The 22,670-nt window shown below is 36.6% G+C and overlaps 1 protein-coding gene across 1 annotated transcript; it reads left to right on the top strand.

The window, feature by feature from the left end:
* Window positions 1-4,827: 4,827 nt before the first annotated feature.
* Window positions 4,828-21,494, top strand: DYTN (dystrotelin). Its single transcript, XM_015864238.3, has 14 exons — window positions 4,828-5,120; window positions 6,646-6,720; window positions 8,410-8,611; window positions 9,650-9,735; window positions 10,590-10,678; window positions 11,360-11,431; window positions 11,780-11,943; window positions 12,816-12,927; window positions 14,596-14,741; window positions 15,437-15,605; window positions 16,662-16,732; window positions 18,260-18,419; window positions 19,974-20,454; window positions 21,017-21,494. Exons 1-14 carry the CDS (start codon window positions 4,973-4,975, stop codon window positions 21,157-21,159), a joined length of 2,118 nt encoding a protein of 705 aa, XP_015719724.2. The 5' UTR covers window positions 4,828-4,972; the 3' UTR covers window positions 21,160-21,494.
* The last annotated feature ends 1,176 nt before the right edge of the window (window positions 21,495-22,670 follow it).

The raw sequence follows: 22,670 nt of genomic DNA, 5'->3' as shown, positions 1-22,670 counted from the left end.
AGAGAGGACATGTACATCTGAGGGCAGGAGGGAAAACCAAGAGGTAACTGATGTGGACCTGCAACAGACCTGCTGGACCTCTGCAGCCTACACCTTCTCTGCAGAGCATGACAAGTGGGATGAGGTAAGGGGGTGGTATTGCTTTTTATTGCTATTTTTGAACACAACAATTAACTTGTATGGAAATGAACTTGTCTGAGAGGGGCGAGAAGCAGAAGATGAATGTTTTGAGGTGGTTTATCACAGGGCATTCAGCAAGGAAGCACTTCTACTTTAAGTTAGTTAAAGAATGCAGGTGTTTCTTCCAAAGTTATTACTGCCCAACTGCTAAAACACTGCTCCATTTAATCAAACACTTCTTAAGGCTCTTCAGGAAGCTGAGCAAAGCAGGGCTGTCCTGTTGACCATGCTGCAGTGCAGGATGAACAGCTCTGGAATGGGCTGTGTGCCAGCCTTTCTCCATGGCTGTATTAGTGAGCAGCTAGCACTAAGTTACAGTAAAGGTCTGGTTGTGACAAAAGAGCAGGGAAGATGCAGCTCCAGCTGTGAGAGGAAAGCACTGAGCACAGGAACTGTTATGGGCTGCCTTGGTCTGGATTAGTCAGAGCAGGAAAAGGTGGCTCATCAGTCAAAGTCTGGACCAAAGCTAGTAGCCTTCCCCAATTTCTGTAATGTGATTTTTTTTATTTTTATTTTTTAATTTAATCATAGTATCATTAGAGATTGAGAATTTTTTTCACTATTAGAGCCTGCAAATCTGCACAATTATGCTATCTTGAGCTCATGATTTGATATTCATTTCTTAAAGGTGTCTCTTAGGTCAATACCATCTTGTTGCAGATTGTCACTTAGTCTTTTAAGAGATTTTTTTCTTACATGTCGTTTGCTCATGAAATCTTCGCAATTGTTAGAGCCAAAGGTGTATAAAACATGTTCTTCTTGTGAAGATATGTGGACCAATAAATGGAGTATTACACAACAGTTTCATTGGTACAAGTTTCTTCAAGTAGAATTTCACATGGAAGTTGTAGAGGCTGGAGTTGTAGGGAGTCTTGAGGTAAGGGGCTAAGAATCATTAATTTCATGTGGAAATGGTCTCCAGAGAATTAGTTTCTAGAACTGTATGCATGTAAAACTGGTTGAGTCTCTAGGAGAATCTGGAGGCAGCTGTCTTGGGAGACTGTTGGAGAGAAGGATGCTACCAGTAGTTTTTACAAACTGCACTTGATTTGTTTCTTATTCTAAGACAGGAACTTCTGTAAAATGTATTTAAGTTTATGTTTTTCTATATGGAATATGATCTCGTAGTCTTTGTAATATTTGAATTATTTTCTTCTTCCTGTGGAGATAATAGTTCAAACTATGCATTTCAAGCACAAGCAATGCAAAGCTGTTAATGAGAAATATATTGCAGAAAGGTTTTGTTTCTAAGCAGACTAACTGGGCTTCTGAGTTACTGCCTGAGAACCACAAAGAATTTCACCTCCATGTTTTATAGGAGAATGAGAAAACAAATGTCTTTGATGTCTCTTACATCCTAAATTACTCTAATTAGTTGTTATGAACTAATTTGTAGTAATTAATTAGTGGCCTTCAAGGATATTCAGATCTTTACTCAGGGAAACAGAATGGAAACTGAATTTTCTTGGCTTTTTCTTGGGGCTGCATGAAAGAATAAAAATAATAGGACAGGTAAAATATGATAATATATTCAAAGTTGATTGTATCATGTTAGACTTAGTCATATATTGACAAGTGTGGGTTTTCTTTAAGTAGTAAGTAATTTCTTGTGCACATTTTCTCAGAGGTTACTGCTGGAGCTGTGTATGCAGGACATTCATAGCTTTGATGAATTCTACATTGAGAAATGTGTTCTGCATTGAGATGTATATGAAAATGGCCCTTCAGATAAATGGATGTATCTAAAAAATGTTATATATATTCTCCATATTTGGATTTGCTGAAGAGTGTGTAAGCTTTCTGTGTAATTCAAATGTTCCTTATTCTAGGACATTAACACTAGGGCTTACTATTTTTTTCCCTTTGTGTTGTTGCACCAATTGTTACAGCCCTCTTTCTGCCTTACTGTTCCAGCTTCCACCTTTTTTTTCCTCTCTATAGCAACACTGTTTCTCTGCAGCTGGGAGACGCTTCACAAAGGCCCCTCAGTTGAAAAATATTGCACTCCATTGATAGGAAAAATTGGCTTTGAAACAAAGATCAAAGAAGTTTTAACTTCAATTATTTAAGATACTTATTACTAATTAATTAGTGTTTTCTGTTTTGACTGCTTAGACAATTACCTGATGCTTTGATCTGGGCTGTTGCTAAGCATTTGTTGAGAACAGCATTCATCTAAAAGCAAAACCTTTAAAATTATGTCGTGAAGTCAACTTTTAAGTGCTACAAAACTACTGTACTTCTCTGAAGGTGTTTTCTGACCTATGGGCATTTAGCAGCTAGCTGGGATAAAGGTAAGCGCTGTTACTCTATTTACGAGGAGACAGTAATTTTAGCTTTTGAGCACAACGTGGAATGTTTTCACCCTTTTAAGGAAACAGAGTTAACTGTAGTCTATTTTATGCATATTTAAAATGTTGCTCATACATTGTCTGACTGATTTCAAAAGAAGGAAGGCTTCTGCGATCAAGTCAATAGATCTGTTGAGTGATTTCTACCTTACTTGATCTGATTTGTCTTTCTCTATATTTTAACTTAATTGTGCAGAATGTTTACAAATGCATTTTATTTGCTAAAGAACATATTCTAAGAATCTGTATAGACATACAAAACATATAGGTAGTTAAGCATATTGCTTTTCTTGTACTTTACAGTAGGATGCCAGAGTAAGATTATTCTCATTCTGCACTTAACAATAGTGGAGTTAATGGGATTTGAATTTATAATTATAATTTTTTTTTCCTGTACATTTGTAGCTAATCTTACAGTTCTTTTTTGGTTTATGGGATTGCTCGTAACTATCAGTAAAGGGCAAATACATCCAAAAACACTGGCTGAAATAGTTATCTGAGACCATTATTAATTCAGATGTGATATTTTAGTAGATGGATCATCTTTTTCCTTCATATGGTATTTATCATGAGGTAGTTATGCTAACAGTGGAGTAGGTCCAACTCATTTCAGTCGAATAGTCCTACTGCAGTCAAGAGCTGGCCTATCTGTAGAGTTTTGTATACTAAAATAAAGACTATATATGTTAATAATGTCTTTCATAAATGGGCATAGCACTTCTGACATTATGATGTTGCATCATGACCACTAGTTGAGTAAAACACTTAAGCACGTACTTGACTTTGGTACCTTCCTTGAGGACCAGAGTACAAATGTATAATGTATTTATCTATATAAGTAATTTATAGAGTAAGCATTTCACTGTACTGGATGGAGAGCTCATTATCCTATGTAAGTATCAAGTGCTAATATATTATGCACACTGTTGAACGCAGTGAAGGCAATGGAGCTCTTCTTATTAGAGTGAGTAAACTGAATTACAATATAGGTGAGTTTAGGCTTGCATTTTTATATTCATCTTCTTGTTTTATTTTACATACCTTTAGTAGAGAGACAAAAGGAGGAAAAAAGAGGCAAGTTATATTTTTGTCCTACTGTCATTTATCAGACATGTAGAGTTTAGGTTGCTACATGTGGGTTGTATTTAATTCATTGCTTAGAATCTTTTGATTTCAGTGATTTCCCTACATTGATTTTTCTGTCAAAGTATGTGGAGGCATACAATGCTGCACCCATTTTAGAAGTAATTGCATAAGCAAAGTTGCATGCCTATGCAAATGTTGGGCAGAACTGCAGTCTTGCAGAACTCAAGGTTGAATCCAAGCTGTAAACCTTGCTAAAGGAAGAAGGCAGTGATGCCGAAAAAGGAACAGTGGTGCTTCTTTCAAAGAGGGACTTCAATAAAAATGGTGGCATTGTACTCTTTAATACGGAAGTAATAAAAGCAAGTCTGAATCCCATCATTTTAAATACTTACAGGATATTTAGAGACTGATACATAAAGTTGCAAATTTTGCCAATTATGATGAAGAACAATATATTTATGATAGATTTAATGATTATAAATCTTTATACTTCATAATTGACCAATATTCTATCATGTTTCTGGCAAATGATCAGTGACTCACTGCAAAATATCAGTAAGTGTCAAACAGTAAAAACCTGGGTAAGTTTTGTTTTAATACTGAATTTATTGCTTAGGCTTCAGATAGTTTTCAATTATTTAATTTTTATTTCTACTGAGTTTCCATTTCTTTTTTACTGTAATCTCTCTCTCTATATATGTATATAAATATGTATATATACATAGCCTTTAGTATCTTCAGTAACTTAGTCCTGTTATATCTAGCATTTTTCAACTGTAATACTAGCTGACAGATAGTTTCTATACTAAATTCAAATTTATATTTTTATGTTTAAAAATATAATGTAGTTTAAAGTGTTAAAGACAAAAGGTCTGACAGGAAAATTTGTTTCTGTTATTATCAGTGACGCAACTACTTTTGCATTCAGGGATGTGTTAGGAATAAATTCATGCTTAAGCTTCCTTTTTCACTTCCTTCTGAGGTCAAGAAAGGAATACTGTCAGCTTAGTTGAGCACTTTGGTTTGAAAATTTTATAACATAGACTCACAAGCAATTGCAATCACTGGATCTTGAGAGAGCAGTCTGGTGTAAAGGTATACTTTAGCTATCTTGAAATTATACAGTATGGACTATGTGGTAATCCTATATGTAAACACTGAACTCCTGGATAGTCAAAGATCTCATTTCCTGTTCTTCAACTAGTTTGGAAACAGTTTTCTCCTTTATGTAATTTTGCAGTTAGTAAAGATGCCCCTACTTCGTCTTGAGCAGAGGTTGCCAGATTTCTAGTGTTTTTCCACACCTGATGCCATATCTACTTTGTTGTTTTATATAATTCTGTTTAATTTCATCTATGAAATGCATTCAGTACATTTTTCAGATTGTAAGGTTTTATTGGAATGGTTCAATATGCCTCAATTATGTAACTCTGCACTTTGATTTGTTTCATTATAGAATGTCCAATGCCATCTGCTCACTTAAAATGAATCCAGACTTGCAGAGTAAGGATTTTTCTCATTTCTTACCAACTTTTCTCAGGAGATATTTCTGTGTCTGTTTATATAGAGACTACTGAACTGTAATGAAGTCACACAATTCTCAGAATCTCTGTGCTATAAAACCTAATTGACAAATTGCATGGCTACGTTGCCATGCCTGTTTTTAGATCTGTCATGGCACCTTCCCTGCCATTACCACCTTTATTCATGGAATGATCAAGCATGCAAGGGTTACATTTCCAAATATGTAGTATGTATATATATTCTTTTCACATGTTCTAGAATAGACATGAAGGATGGCTGTACACTCCCAATTCAAATATAAAATTGTAGGTAACATTTCATCTGCTACACAGCAAGTAGTGCACAATACAAAATTAAAGGTAACCAGCTGGAGATGTCAAGAAACTTTTCCTGTACATGTAGGAATTCTTCTGTCTGCATCTCAACAAAAGTCATTTATTCATCTTGAAGTAGTATTTGACTCTCTGCAAAATGATTGCATGCTGGTTTTCTGTCCAAGGGGAAAGTTCCATCCTTATGAGAAATGTGTTTAGTTCTGTCCTGCCAAGTTGTCTCTCATACGTAATAAGCCTGATGTATTTTTATATTTAATTTTATTTACTTATTTGTTTATTTATTTATTTGCTGTTGACTTGTATGCTCTTGCAAGTTAATTATGAATTACTGCACACAGATTGGCCCATTTCCATACTTAACAGGTAGAGAGTTACATAAATTATTTCTGCTCTGTTATGCATTTTATTTATTGCTTTTGCTATTGTCATCAGCCTTTTTGTTGTTGTTGTTTCACAGCTCTAGATATGTGTGTAAAGACGCAGGCATAAGTCAAGTTCTGAAAGCCTTACTTTCCTCTTATACTTTAGTGAATTGGAAGAGCTGAAATAATGTAAGGGTATAGGATTTAACTGAGCAACTTGAGTGGAATGACTAAGCAGAGATGTCAAAAGCTGGTTGCTTTGGTAAGCTGCTTATCTGACGAGACAATTCCAGATGTTGATCTTGGTAGAAAATTTGTTTAATGCTTCGAACAAAAGACATCCAAAACAATAACCCCGCTGTATAGACTAATGAACTGTTCCATGCAGAAAAGCATCTCTACTCTGATCAAGAATGTCTTTTGCCTAGAAATATTTCAGTATGATCCTAGATAGAAGTGCACATACTGCATGTCCATTTTTCTGAGACTTAATTCGTGAAGAGGCATACGTGCTTTGTCTATTAATACTATTTTTCTGACTCATCATGCCACTGGCAATAAGACCATTTTCCTCACAAAGCTATGGGAAAAAGACTGTTTTCATGTTTATCAAATTTGTCAGAATTTCCCTTTAAAAAAAATTGTTGTGAGTTTTGACCAAGTCAAAATTTAATTATTTCTGTCTTTTTTGTTGTTTGTTTGTTTTGGTTTATGTTGTGTTTTTTTTCTTGTTGTTGTTTTTGGTTGTGTTCTTTTGTTGTTGTTGTTTTTTAATTAACTACTCTACTGTGTTGTTTCTTTTCACAGAGGCTTTCAATGACATTCAGAGCTCTGTCTACAGAACAGCCCTAAAACTACGCTCACTACAAAGTCTGTGCCAGTGTTAGTAGATGAAGAAAATTATGTGCTTTGACAGGAAGAGGAATCTGTAAAAATTCTGTGTTGCTGTCACCTTGAGTTATTACACTACTTTCCTCTCTCATTTTCCACCTGAAAAATTCATAGTGCACTATAAACACCTAAGAGCTAGATAGTTCACAAATCAGTTTTTTCCCTGTTTGAATATACATTGGAATACATTAGTAAAATTCTAAATGTATGAGAGAACTGAGGTGTTATTTCTATCAACATTGTTATGTAGACATCGCTGGCAATTAAGGAATCTTTATATTATCTATAGGAGTTGAGTTATAGGTGATCAAAAATGTGTTTACAGGCACTAGAAGTATTAATGAGAATTACTATACTCCAACATGATTAATATTATGTGCATATATTATAATGTTACAAGTATTAATTAGAAACATTGTAAGTATTAATGAGAACAAACCAAAAGATGACAGGCAGAAATCCCTAGCCTAGCCCTCATTCTCTCTGGCTTTGAAGTAAGAATTCTGTGCGAGCAAATGGAACAAAGCCAGGGGTACCTAGTTTGCTTTGAAATAACTGGATCTAAATTCCGTGCTGAGACAGAATTCATAGAAATCTTGAATTTTCCTCTGTTAACAGTCTGTTGCTGAAAATGTAGTTATTACAAGTGAGATGTTTAGGGGAGTGTCAAAAGACATCTAGTTTGTTGGTTGTGGCCATGTATTAGTTTGTGTTTGCTCTTCTGTGAACATATGCAGCTGGATTTCAGCCCTGATATGCTACATCTACCTGGTGCTGTGTCACAGAATGGAGGTGCTAACTCACAGAGGCACTGGTTTTCATTAGCTCTGTTGCTTAGACCTCCATGTTGCCTCAGCACTCATAGCAGCTACTCCAGTTAACTTCTTTTTTAACACTGGTGACCAGAATTGCACACAGGTAGAGCTTCACCAATGTCTTGCACTGATACTTTCAGTCTTCAGTGAAAAGAATAATGGTGACATATTCTAAGGTCTTCCCTCTTTCGTCAGGAGCCTTATTTTATTGAGAGTGATGAGAGATGAATACATGCATATACTCCAGACTTTCATTCTTGATTCTAATTAATCATCCCTCTGTTGTACTGAATGTAACTTTTAAGCAGTCATAGTTCATTCTTCCCACTGGTTATTAGTTATGATACATTTTATAGTATAACATATAAGCAACTTTCTTGGCCAAAGTATGTTATTTCTCTTTGTATCTGAAATGAGAAAAAACCCTACTTTTGAAGTATGCATTGATTCCACAGTGCTAGTGGAACTTTATATTGTAGTACAAAATGGTGCATAAAACTGGAGTATCTCTCACTAAACATACAATGAAATGTAGGACTACAAACCAGTTTGCAGTTACTGTGCTGTTTTCATTTATAATTTGCACGCAGTTAATTATATTATTTTCCTTCCCCTCCTAACTATTTCAAAACCATCTTCAGGGAATTTTAGTTGAGCCATTCTATCCTTACAGCCTCACAAGTTGTGCTGTATCCCTAAACCCAGCAGTTTATTTCTTTTTTGTGTCGAGTACTATGTTAGACTTAATTGTCTAGACTTACCTAAAGCAGGTACTTTCAATTAAAAAATGCTAAAAAAAGAAGTCCAGCTTCCACTCAAGAGAAGGCAGGAATCCTCATTTGTTTCTTCCTTTGTTTTCCCACAGTGGATTTGATTGACGTTTCACTGATTCAGCACATCTTATCAAGTGAACAGAGGCAGAGGGAAAAGCATATTTCTCTGAAAGTGCAGCAGCTCTCTGGAATGCTGAAGGAGCTGTTTGAAAGAGCGAGGCTGGAAAAACCAGGCCAGGTAGATCCAAGAGCCGCCGAATTTACATTGAGCCTGCTAGAAGCCATGTATGACAGGTGAGAGAGAGCACAAGTATAAACCCATCACAAAGTACTGAAGTACCGCTAGATCAAATCTATTTCTACCATTCTTATATCACCTTTGTATTAAACTCTCCCATGATTATGGTATTTTCTTTAAGTTAGGCACAATATATTTCAGATACAGAAAGGTAGGGCACAAGCATTAGAAGAGAAACAGTGGAAAGGTAGTTCCAAGAAGTTCAGATATCTGCCTGCCTATACTAGATTCTTCTGTGAACATCATTGTACAAAGAGAGACTCTTCACTTGACAACCAGGGTTTTATGATACACTTCAGAATAAAAATCCATATTTGCCTTTGTATATGCACGGGTCAAGACTTTACCGGTCACTTCACATTGTTAATTTTTCTCCAGTTTATTCACAAAGAATATGGATTAATTAATTAACTGCAGAATCAGTTCATTACTGTATCAGATTTAAAAGAAAAGCCTTAGTTCATTGTTGAGTTATTCCCTTTTTCATCAGAGCAAAGCTTTTGACTGAGAATGTGGTTAAGATACAGATGTTCTGCAGCATTCTGTATTGAAATACTGTTAATCATATGATTACTACTATTTAAGATCCCATGTTATTAATTTTTTGTACATACAAAATCAATTAAGTCTAAGAATAAAGAGATGTATTTCAAAGCAAAGCTGAAAACATCAAGTGCATTTTATAATTTTCTTGCTTCAAGTACCAGCTCAGGAAAATTGTTTAGAAGAATCTCCTTAATGGGACTATCTTGTTTTTTTCCCCTGTTTTACAAGGACGGTATATTACTTTCTTTATAAGAATAGAATTATGTTTCAATTAGAATGTGAGGTCTTTTAAGGAAACATTGTATTTTTAAGATTGCATGGTATCTTGAACATTGTAGTCACGTTCAGTTAACAGTCCTAGACATAGAATATCACTACAGTGCTACAACTGCTGTGTACATACAAAAGAATATGAATGTTGAAGTTATCTTACAGTGTAACTATTTGTGTTTTTGGTGTATGTAATGTAACTGATTTTATTTTTCTAGGTCTGGAACAGGTTATATCAGAACTAGATCTGCTGCAGCTGCCCTAATTGCCCTTTCAAGGGACACTCTGCTTGCTAAATACAGAGGTGGGAAATGTACAGTTTTATATACTGTGTAAAATACTGAATGTTGAGAAAATACTGGGTTTTTTTTTTTTGTTTTGTTTTGTTTTATTTTATACTTTAAAGGAGTAAAAATCTGATGCAGAAAGTAAATTATGTTGTAGGAAAAGGCTGATGCAGAAAAGTTCTTTTTCATCAGTGTTCATATTCATCTCTGCAGAAATGGTCAGAGCTCAGTAGTGAAGACCAAGTTGTGTTTGCTGAGAAGAAAAAAACAGAAACCTCTTATTTTAAATTTCACTAGAGCAGAAAACAAATGTGTAAATTTGATCCAAGAAGTCATTAGAGATCTTTTAAATATCAGACAAAAAACTCTTGAAGAATTATAAAAGGTAAAGCTAGCCCAGTGCACGGAGCAGCGCAAAGGCTTCCACCTGAATTAAATGCTCAAGATGGAGAAGAAATGAACTGCGAGAGACGTATTGGCTTCATATTCTCCCATTGCTTATTATGCATTTTCTTTCAAATTACTTGTCATTGTCAATTCACAATTTAAACAGGGCATATTTAACTGTGTTTCTTGCAGCCATGAAAATGAGCTTCACGTTTCCTCCATGCTTCCAGTCTTAGCTGTTAAGGATAATAAGTTGCTATAATTTCATTCTTAATTTGCTTTCCCCCTCTTTTTCCTTTCTTTGTTGGGGAAAGTACAGTCAGCAGTCACCCAGTGCCTGCTAGATTTGACAATTCAAGGAGAGTTGTTTTTAGAGGTTTGCTTGATACTTTGTAATAATCATGCGGATATTTTGAGAATAAGTAGCTAGAAGACTCTTCCAGCTTTATTAGGATTCTAGTTTCCTTTCTTTGATCGTTTCCAGCTTTTTTTCAGTTTTATGCTGTTCCTGATGGGAAGAAGGCCTTGATTACCCGCAGTGCTCTGAGAGGCCTGCTAACAGACTTGAATCAGGTAATGCCACTACAGTGCTTTTAGGTAACAAATCTCAAAGAAGAAATTCTAATCCAAAAGAAGAACATACATTGTTGATACTTCCTGTGTTTGATTCTATTATGGCACTGATGTCAGCAGGACACTGTGTGGACTTTGGGATCTGCCATACAAAATAGGTAAAATAATCGAATTCTGTAGCTATTCTTAGTCTGAATAATGTCTGGCATTGGTATCTATGTGTATTCATTTTGCCTGAGCTTAAAGGTTCTGGGAACTGCTGCATGCAGCCGTTGCTAAAGCAGTTTCAAACTCCAGATGTTTACACTTGCTGGCATAGCGTGCAGTTGCAGAATAATACCTTAGCATGCAAGTATTTCTAGCCGAACTGCTGCTAAAAATGGGGTCTTAAAACAGTCCTGAGTTTTAAACCTACTGTCCTTCAGTATCCTAATGTGGTAACATAGTGTACTGATCCATTGGAATAAGCACGCTGGAAACAAGTCATTCTGACACATGTTGAACTCTGACACTGTGCACTGATGGTAGGAATCTGAGTAGCTTTCGTTGAGAACAGTATGTCAAATGGCATTTCTGAAAGGTGCTTTGCCACCAGTGTGCTGCCACCTGCCATCTCTGCTGAGTGTGATGGGAGCATCTGTTTTTTATTGAAGCGCTTCTAAGCCTTTCTTCTCCATGCAGATCCCAGCCATTGTAGGAGAAGGCTGCACTTTGTCTTGTGTGGAAATTGCTACTCAGAGCTGTTTCCATGGGGTGAGTGAAATTCAGATGTCCCAGGACATTACTTTGAATGCTGGTGATAGATTAAGATCGGAAGTGTAACACCATGTGGCATATACCAGTATATACCCTTAAGAAGCAGGGCTGTTCATCATTCTCACAATACAGAGGGAGTTATATCTATGGAAATAAAGATGCTCAGTAAGGTACTACCAAAGACTTGCATTTATTCTAAACCTTTTAAACCCAGTAGTATTTTATATGAATGAAACAAATCTCTGCTAGCAGAGTCCAATATAAGAACTTTTATTAAGAACCTTATATAAGACACTAGTTGTTTTTAAGGAAATGGCTGAACTTGAGATGTATATTTTTTTCCAGGTTCTGAATTCAGGAATTGTTGAAGAAAAATTCCTGTCTTGGCTGAGATCGAGTCCTGCTCTTCTGCAATGGCTCCCTACGTGTTACAGATTATCAGCCACAGAAATGGTTTCTCACCACGTTAGATGTAGAGTCTGCAAGACTTTCCCCATTACAGGCCTCAGGTATGTCAGTAACTACTGTAACTACTACAGTATCCACGTAGAAAGTACTTACTTTGTGTACTCTGCAGGCTTAAACTACTATATTAAGCGATAGACATGGGACATAACAAATCAGATGTGGGAAAGAGAGGACTATCCCAGGTTACAGCCTGGCTCAGGCTTTCAACCTGTTTCACTTCATTTCACTGGCACAGGCATTATTATGGACACTTACAGAAAGTAAAGTTGCAGATCAGTGGTAAAGAAAAGAATTTAACTTATGTATCTCATTTTGTAGTTCTTTATCCCATAATCAGTTGGGCATACTTACTGACTAATTAAGTTAGCCATCCTATGACCTTATTCATCTAAGTCAAAATGCCTCCTGATTAAAAAATAGACACTACCTATGGACCAGAACACATGGAGCAGCGTTTTACTGCTACTGTCTTCTCACTGGCAGCAAGTTTAGAGGGTATGTGTTTAGTTTTTAAAATTTTTTTAAAGTTACAAATTCTACATGAATAACGTAGTAACCTTACAGTTCAACGAGAGCAGCAGATAGAGGTAAGCTATAAGAAACATGCAGATGTCATCATATTTTCAAAAGTGATACTACAACAAATGTTTGTTTGGGGTTTTTTTGGACTGAATTTCATTGCAGCAAATTAATAATACCAAAGATCACACGACTGGGTTCTGGAGATTATTCCATTGTCACGTGCACAAGATAACTCTTGCTATTCAGAAAATGCAGGTGAAAATCTTTATTATAACTTAGGTGCTTCTCTGCATTTTAGAATGCAGGGATGTGAATTTCTAGTAATCAGGCTCACTTACATCAAGATCTCAGTTGCAAGAAAGTAACTTAATACTTTTCTTTACTTTTACAGGTATCGCTGTCTGAAGTGCCTGAATTTTAACCTTTGCCAGGACTGCTTTTTCACCGGCCGTCTCAGCAAACCACATAAGAGTTCACATCCTGTTGTGGAACATTGTGTGCAGGCAAAGTCCTACTCTCCTCTTCTGGTTTTTCATATGGGCAATTAGACAGTAGATTCTTGAGCTAAACTGATTATAAAATTACTTATAAATTAGCCATGGTACCCATGAGGTATTAGGATTTATTTATCTGAGAACAGCGAGTCAGGGAAAAGAAAAAGAAAAGACTTCTAACTTAAGAAATGTTGTGTTCTGAAATAACTGAATAGAGCCATGGAATGTCAGAGTGCAAGTCCTCTTCCCAGGGAGACGTTTGGTTAATATCATCATTAAAAATAATGTAGAGATGTCCATTCCTCCAAATATCCTTCCTTATGCTCCATGAGAAAACAGAACAATCAAATGACAACTAATGTCCTCATGCAGAGATTTCTATTAGGGACATTAAACTGAATGGGGAGTGCATGGGAACATGTTAATGTCAAAACACAAGAAGAGCAGGGGGGATGTGTCAAAGTCAGGAAACAATACAAGCTAGATTCAGCGAGCTCATAGCCCTTCTATACACACAGCTTCTCAGGACACTCAGATTAGGAAAATAAAAAACAGCCTGAAACAAGGGACAAAGCCATTTGAAGATAGTAATGTGAAGGTAAGGGGACAAGACTTGTGGCTATAAGGCATCCAAGACAGAAGACAGCAAATAAATCCTCATGACCCACAGAACTGAGCAGAGGTGGAGAGATGAAAGATCACAATTCCAAAAGAAATTAAAATTGCATCCAAAAAAACAGCACAGTGCAAGTAACCCAGGAGTCTGAAGGAGAATTGGCATCTCTTTTCCTCCATATCAGTGTAACTCACTGTAGTCATACTATGTGGATACGTACACCTTCACAGTAAAGAATTTATTCCAGAATAAAATATCTCATCTAAATCAACCCTCTTCCAGTTTTCCTTCCTTTCCTTTTTGTGAAACATATAAGAATTGCTAGTGAGTTCTTCTTCCCATGCATCCTACTCTTAGCAGTGCTTGGTCAATTAAATTTTCATCTTGCCTTAACTGAGGTGTGGGATGCAGATACGTTTGAAGTGTCAGCACTTTTTCCTTACTGTGCTGCCACCTTGTGGTAATATTACCATTGAGAAATGACTGGGATGCATGCTGTATGTTTTCTTCTGTTTTCCTTTTCAGTCTGTTAAGTCTTTCCCAGTGTTCTGCACCAGGCATTTTCTGGGAAATAATTGGTTTGTGCCCTGCCATCATAAAGTCGTGGGGCACGGTTGTTTCACCTGAAACTGCTGAGAGAATTGGAAGTATGGTTTTCATTATACTATACAAGAAGAGGATGTGAAACACTAAAGGCTGTATATATTAACACTTCATACCAATTTAAAAATTACCTTTTTCCTATTGTTCAAAAGAGAATTTATGAACTAGTTGGACAGAATTCTTGTGATTTGCTGAAACACTGTGATAAACATTTCCAAGCTGCTTCAGTTTGGCCCAGGCAGGGTATTTGCTTATGTACAAGAATTGGAGCTGATCTTGCCTGTGGCCCTGCATCATCATCTACTTCATCTCCACATCTCAGACAGCAGCCTCAGAACTCTTCAACTGTTGAACAGCTGGAACTTTACACATCTTACCTTTGCCTTGGGCTGTGCCTACTTTTGGGCAGCACCTGTTTGAAAACTCACTCCCTTCTCTGTAATCCCATATTCCAACAGATGTCAGCAAAGGCAAATGCAAAGCACTTTCTTTGCACTGTCAGAAACAACCTGTTTCAAGTCTGCTGCAGAAGAAAGGAGGCTCGGGGAAGGAAAGTTTTGGAGATAACAGAGGAGAAGCATTTCCCTACTCACAAAAAGATTCAGTGAGTTTGTTTTAAATTATTTTTTCTCTCTGAATAAAGTGTCAGGCTGTAGGACTTGATTGAGTTCTTTAAGTGACTTTGTTATGACAGACTATGTCATGATTTTCCCATAAACACCTGCAAACATAAATGGGAAGTTACTGCACATTATTCTGTTGCTTAACTATGATTACTATTGTTAAATCCTTCTGTGAGCAATCAAGATTCCTCTGTGATTCTCAGTGGGTTTTTGCTTACCTTATGCTTGGATAGCAGTTAGAGAAAAAGAAGCATTTGAGGGTGTCATTATAGGTGTTGCTGTGTGTCTGATAGGTATCTAGGCTTTTCCCAGCATGGAAAAACCTGCACAGAAGGCTATCTGGCCTTTTGCTATTGTTTCATTATTGAATTTCCCAATATATTTAGCTCTTGATTAATACCTAATGTGAAAAAATAGAAGTAGCAAATTGCACTGATGCTAAGTGGAAGGAGAGAAGAATCTGATGTTGAGGTTCTGTTAAAAGAGTGGAATTTTTGAGGAATTTCATTCTTTCAGCTAAATATCTGCCAGTGGGCATGGCCAGACCATACCTCTTTCTTAGTCAATAGCACAGCTGTTCATCTGCCTACGGTACATTAGTTTTTTCTTGATCATTCAAGGTACCAAAACCACAAAAAGCTTGTTCTTCACTCAGCATTTCTTTGTTGGTATGCAGTCCCCCAGAAGAACTCAATGCTTCACCGTTCTCTAGCTGTGAAAACCTATCTCTCCCAGTGAACAACCCTATTCTGGAATCACCCAAGTTTATATCAAAAAACAGAACTGTACTCCACAAGAATGACAATAACAGCAAGAAACTGGAGCAAGGCAAGACCAAAACTGAGGTTAGTGAGACATCAAGATGTAGTAGAACTAAAGCTTGAAGGAAGACCTACTGTGTTAAGTATCTACTGGATGTCTAATTACAAATGCAAAAGAAATGTGATGGACAGCTTCACCTTTCTGTGAAAAATGAGAGAACTGAAAACTTCATGAACAAGATCAGTGACTAACTCCTTGACTTCTGTGACTTATGGAAGCATTTGTAGGAATATTTGCTTTAACTTTTTTTTTTTTAAACTTTCAAGTTGTCTTGTCATCTTAAAGACTAGTTAATAATACAGCCCCGTCTCTATTGTGACAGCAAAAAATGCCATCATAAGCATTGAGTAAAGGCATCTTAATTCTTAATAGGCTTAGATTTTCGTCTTTGTCAGTATAGCAATAAAAGAGGACAGTATGAGCCCTTTTTAAGGGTCAAGTAGCATCCACTCCAACTGAAATAGCTCACACATAAAAGCTTTCCACCAACCTATTTCTAGGTTTCCTGTGCAGAAGCAATACTAGAGGAGTAGAAAGGACAGTGTAAATAAAAATAAGTGCATAGCAGTTCTGTGTTTCTATATTTAAGAGGTTCATAGTTCTGCCCTTACTTGGAAAATATGGAACACTGGGTTGTGTTCAAACCAGTTTGTCTCATCTACTCATTTGGTTCTTCCCAGAAGCCAAGAGTGCAGTAACTGCAAACTACCCTGCACGTGTCAGATCACTCCCTTGACTGCTACTCCTGTGCTTCTCCTCTTGAAGTAGGACTGTCTTTTAGGTCTCTGCCCAGCATGAGATATAATGCTAGCAAGCACAAATCCACAGTAGCAATTGTGAGCAGAAAATGCTTAAGCATGTTGTTTTGATGGTTCACACACGTTATTTCAGAAGACAGTGAAACACAATTATATTGGTACTCTATCAAATGCATTACTGTCTTGTTGAATTTTCCTTTGTGTGGAATTATTTTGGAGTATTTTAATACTGATTTCCAACAGTAGTGCAGATTGTTTAAAAGATTGTTTAAAATTTTATTGTTGATAAGTTTAAGAACAGATATTTTTCTCTTATTTTAGGCAATTTCATCTTTTGAAGCAGATGTGTTAAAAATGCACGATTCCATCAGAAGTATTCACAGAAAGAACAGGTAGGTAAATGTAGTATTTCAGTGACCAATGACTTCTGGGCAATTGCTGTGGTTTAACCTGTTAGATGGCTCAGTACCACACACATGTTCACTCACTTCCCCTCACCCTCAGTGGGATGCAGGAGAGAATTGGATAAAACATAAAACTCAGAAATTGAAATAAAGACAGTAAAGTAGGGCAGAAAATGGAGGATAAATGATAGTACTATACAAAAGATGCACAGTGCAATAACTCACCACCTCCTAAATCCATAACACAATGCCGTAACAGCTAGTAGGAAGAAAATGAACTCTATTCCAGCCAAAACCGGGACAGCAATACAGTGAATGATTTTGAGATTTTAAATAATTTCCTCTCAAATAGGGATGAATGAAAAAAACTCAGCAACACAAGTTGCAAGTGAAGATTGCTGGAAAAAGTTTCAGGCAAAGAAAAGCCCTCTGACCTAAAGCTTATTGTAACTGGCTGAATGAATTACATTACACATGGGAAGCTTTTTGTTCTTATTTGTGGACCAGCTTACAACATTTATGTGTCTGCTCATAGAGCTGAACTCTGAGGTAGTTTAAGGCAGTCATTAATTTACTGTGAAGGTTTATTAAATGCTTTAATAGGGGACAAAATTGTAACAATAAATTAAATTTAAGTGCTCTAGCTTGTCCCTTTCTGACAATTTGTGCACAATTTCAGTGAAGCTGATGTTGCTCTTGTCCGTGTAAGCCAATGAATGTACAAAAGAAAGCGAGTCAGATAAACTTCTGGATATAACTAAAATGAGACGGATAACTATTTTAGCTGGGTAATATGAGGCAGTTGGCTTATTAATGCATCATTAACCAATTTTTCTATCTGTCTTCACCTCAGCCATGAGATAGGCAGAATTGTTTTTCTGCCCAGACTACTCAGAGAAAGACCACTTCTAGACCAGAAATATGGGTGGTAGTTCTAACATTCTGTGCACTGTGTAAAGAGTTTCTAAACCTTCCCTGCATGTGAGCGAGTGAATCTTCTGGTCACAAAAGCGTCAGTATCATTTTAAGGGAAAGTGGCTTGCACAGGGATAATTGGTATTGTCAGACAAGCTTTACAGAATGCCAGGAGCAAGAAAAGATACAATTAGAGAGGGAAATGCTGCTTTTTTCCTTGTGATACCTAGAGAAAAAGGATGCAAATCTTTTACAGATCAGATATTTGCCTTAAGAATTGCCAGAGAAGTTTGTTCCTAGACAGAGGGACTGCTCTTTTTATTGCAGCTGTCTTTATAGGAATGGTAAACTCCAAGATGCAAGTCTCCATCTTGGCTGCACTTCCACTCAGCTTGTATCTTTCCTTGAGTACATTCCTGTTCTTGGTAATTCTCTGTATACAGCCCAGTTCCTGAAGTCTGTCATCTCAGCCAGAAACTGAACTGACAAAGAGAAGAAAGTTTGCTCTACAGCTTTGGCTCTTTCCCACAATCGGAAATGTGTGTGTGTGGATGGGGAAATGGATCTAGCAATATTCCCATGCTCCTGTCTCCCTGATAGGTACATGAAGAAGCAGCTGAATAAATGGAAGCACAACATACAATTTCTTTATAACCACCAGGAGAACAAAAGCTTCAAAATAGAGGCAAAACTCCAAAACCTGAGAGTATGTCATGAAAACCTGCAAATGGAGCTGCATAAAATAAGACAAGAACTAAAGGTATAGTGATAAGATTAATGAAGAATCTTATCAGCTATGGGCAATTACTGAGCACTAACTACTACTTTTCTTGCAGACCAGTTCCCTTGCATCTGTTTCATGCATTCTCTGCTTACCTGCTTGGTCAGTTGCACTTTTTGTCTTCATAGAGAGCAGATAGACTCTTTGTAGCAGAGATTTTCTTCTCATTCTAAACATTTTTAGCACCTAGTATGGATAGACATGTCTGGGATGTTTAGCTAATATTGTGTAAGGCAAAATAATACAAAAGATGGCATACAATCCAAGAGGTTAACTATAGGAAAAACTCACCAATATAGATGCCTTCAGCCTGGCTGGAAAATGCTGAGGCTGGCTATCCAAGCACCACAGAGGAACAGTCCCCAAGAGATGCTGCCTTAGTGGTGGTCAGCCCTTAAATGAAGTCTAGGAGAGGTGGAGTCAAGCTCCACCCCTTCGGGGAGCACAGCTAAATTACTCTCACCTGTGCTCCCACAGCTGACCCAACACTTGCCTCAGCTGATTAATCAGAGGTTCAGGCTGTGATTACCAGTTTCCCATACATATTGCAATGAAGATAAAGAGGAAGAATTCCAGTAAGAGTGGGAAAACGATTTCCAGCAGAAGTATTACATATATTTCATAGCAGTTGTTCACTTAGAGCGGAATTCTATATAGGCAAAGAATAAATAAAATTCTGTTCTATCATTTCTAATTGTTGTCTTGTACTGGGATGTAATGCAGACATCCTAGATTTTATTTTATTTTTTTTCTTTTCAGTTCTATTAACTTTTGCTCATTTGAACTATCACTGAGGTTCTAAAAAGATTCCGTGTTACAGGGAATTCATACATTTTTGACACTGCAGCTTTTTGCAGTATTTTCTGTCATGCAAATTTTAGAGTGGTTTTCAGGTCAAACTTATAGGATACAAGACACATCTGCAGTGCACGCTTTTATGGCATGTGCACATGGAGTCCAGTAGGACCTTGCACGTCACCATTTTGTGTGCATGCTGTGACACTGTCCTGTACACAGCAGGCAGGATTGGCTGCACACATGCAGTTAGGTGCCCAGTGTATGCATCGGTAGTTCAGTGATCATGCAACAATGGTGTTTGCCATCTTGATACAGTATAGAAAATTCCAAATAGAATTGTAGCACCAAAGCTAGCCTGGTTTTGTAATTGTGTGTGTCAGTGGTTGTGAGGTGTTTGATATTTGCTTCACTGCATACGTTTTTTTCTCTTAGTTTAATTCTTTTAGATAGCTAGTCTTGGAGCATTATTATCTTCAATTTTCATTGGCATTAAAGCATTAGAGTACTCAGATTGGCATTGTGGGGAAAAAATGGCCACATAGATTTATCCATACTCAAAGTTTTATTTCACTGCAAGCAATTACTTTATATGTAACAACTGTTGGTTAAAGTGCACCAGAAACTGAATATATTATTCTGACTCCAAATGACTTTTCCCACCTATTTAAGTATTACCAATGCACAAAAAATATCAGTTATTTTCATTATATATTTTCTATGTTTTGTCTACTGTAGACAGTGTTACAGTCAACAGCACATCCTTCATTTTCACTCTGCCAGAATGTGATGCCAAGAGATCAGCATGTTCTTCAGGAAAGCAAAATGCAGGGTGGATTAAATCCTGTTCAAATAAAGCCCATTTCCAGAACAAGTTCAGATCAGAAAGCTTTGAATCACCTCAACTCTGCAAATAGAATACAGGTTTTAGAGTCATCTGAGGCTCCTGCTGCAGTGGACTTCATGTTCTCAGAAGACCCGGTGAAGTCAGTGACCTCACAGAGTGACATAGTTTGTATGGGACAGTTTAAAAAAATAGATGATAATCCAACACATCTACCTGAATTGATAGAAAATGATGACAGTGGTGTCATAAGGAATACAGCTCTTGCTTCTGCTGCAATACAGATAGCATCTGATAAGAGAGAATTCTGCGATGAAGTGGAACTGCAGCAGCTAGTGATAAAATTGAATGCATTATCTCTTCAAGCCCAACCAGGTATGAGTTCTCTCTGTTATCTAGATGCTGTCTTCTCACTTTCATCCAATTTGCTTTATAAATCACTTGTAGTCATTTAACTCTCAGAAGAAATTCGGAACCTTGCCCTTACCATTATAAAAGTACTGCATTGCTGTAAGGTACATTATAGGTATACTGTAAGATGCAGAACTTACTCCTTTAAGGTAGACTATAGCCTCTAATATTTGAGTAATTTTAAAACAGCATGTAAGAGGAAGTCGGTCTCAGCAGTCAATTGAGGAGCAAACTCACATTGATGAGGGCACCAGAGGTCTTTTCTGTTGTCAACTAATGCTCTGACACTGTAACTCTTGCACTAGTCCCAGACAAACTTTCAGCAGTACAGAATGCATTTGTAATCAGCAGTAATACTACAGCAAAACTTTGTTCAACACTCGTGATGATAATGAGGATATAATGAGGAGAGTGACATAAAAAGCTTTTACAGAATTATCTATTATTAGAGACTTATGAAGAATATTTTAGAGCTGTGGTGGTAACCCAGTTTTCTGAAAGACCTAAAATCTGCTCTTCTTTTCAGATCAACAGTCAGCTTTGAAGCAGCATTTCTTCTCTACAGCTGAACACGTTTGCAGATCCTTCTCTGATCTCATCAGCCAGATAACTGCCAACTTGGAAGTGATAGAAAATGATGTTCACCTCGCAGCTCCACTGAACTATTGAAGATAATTAAAGCCATGTCACACTCTTCAAAGTATCTCAGATGTTGCACTGTAGTAACTGAGCCTAACAGATTTCTGCATTTAACAACTTTACCAGGAATCATAAATAATATTAGAGAATAATATTCCTTTTCCATTAGTAGTTTCTAACTCCTCTGCAGTCGATACAGGGGCAATTGATTAGAATGAGTATAACATCACTAATGCTGCTCTGGCTTTCACAACTGTCCTGTTCTGTACACTCTTTTCATTGCTATATAACTGATAACAAATTATGTTTCAGAAACATTTTTTTTTCTCCCAATAAAAATGGCTTGAGGCAGGTGGTTTCAGTGATATGTTGTCTATCAAGTCTTTTTATCTTAGTTAAACTGGAAGGAATGAATTCTTAACTGTCAGACATCTCAGGACTCAATAGTCACATCATTCCAATCTGAGAAATACTTAAATACTTAAAATACTTAAATACTTAAAATACTGAGAAATATTTAAAGGAAAAAACAGTTTTGAACATTTAAAGGAATTTGGTTGCTCTAGATGAGCTGTTGCATTATGGATTGATATATATATGTATTTATATTGGTATAGAACAGTTAATAAGAATGTGATGTCTAATACAGAATGGTTAATAAGAATTTAATGTTACATACAGCATCTAAAATGTGCGAGAAGTCATTTTTAATTGGTTGCCAGCACTGTACAAATCTAAACCTTCCAGAGTGTTAAAAATATTTATAAAGCCTGTACATACACATTTAGGAGTACAGCTGCCTACGTAAGTAAGCACGCAGGCACTGCATGGGAGTTTGGAAGCAGATGATTAGCTAATGATAGTAGATTGAACTTGTAGACAAACTACAAAGGATTTATTAAACCTAAGCAACAAGTAGGCTGGGATTTGAATAAGGAATATGCTAGACAAAAGAAATAGTGCTTTGGCCCATTCGTATTTTAGTCTAGGTTAATTTCTTATAGTGATGAGTGAAGGAAAACCTTGGAAAGAACTTAGTTCATTCTTAGGAGGAAAAATAATAGGAACTCATTGTTTTTCTTTCATCATTCCTCTTGTTTAGAAGGAATGTGTAAAATTTAGATGTGCTAGCCTCTTCCCAGAGGGTGCAGTGGAACAGAGTCTTTCACATTCTTTAGTTTAACTTAAAGCATTTATCTAATCCCACTGAATTTGGGAGGCTTCTTGAGGTTTGCTGTCTGCTTTTGTAAATCAGGATCCCATCCAATGGGACAATGAATAACGTTCGTTTTCTTCAGGTTTAGTAGCCATTTCAAGATTTCATTTACACATTTTTTCTACTTGAACTTACTCCTATAAATTGCTAAACACCCAAAATGCTTCTGCAAATGAGTTTTGAGTTGGATATTTTGTGAAGAAAAGAACAAATATTGCCATATGCTTAAGGAAAGAAGCTTTGAGCAACTAAATGGACCTGCCTTGGAAAGCTGAATTTTGTGTTTGCATACATCCAGTATATCAATGATATAAAAATCAATAAT

Source organism: Coturnix japonica, chromosome 5 (assembly GCF_054131305.1).
Source record: "Coturnix japonica strain WE chromosome 5, WE-NBRP24, whole genome shotgun sequence".
NCBI classification, from domain to species: Eukaryota; Metazoa; Chordata; class Aves; order Galliformes; family Phasianidae; genus Coturnix; species Coturnix japonica.
The sequence above is the reverse complement of the archived record's forward strand: the minus strand, read 5'-3'. Positions and strand labels throughout refer to the sequence as shown.

Coding starts and splice junctions, on each gene's coding strand:
- DYTN (XM_015864238.3), top strand. CDS start 4,973: ATGAAATGCATTCAGTACATTTTTCAGATTGTAAGGTTTTATTGGAAT. Junction 9,736..10,589: donor TCTGCTTGCTAAATACAGAG/GTGGGAAATGTA, acceptor GATCGTTTCCAG/CTTTTTTTCAGTTTTATGCT. Junction 15,606..16,661: donor AAGGCAAGACCAAAACTGAG/GTTAGTGAGACA, acceptor CTCTTATTTTAG/GCAATTTCATCTTTTGAAGC.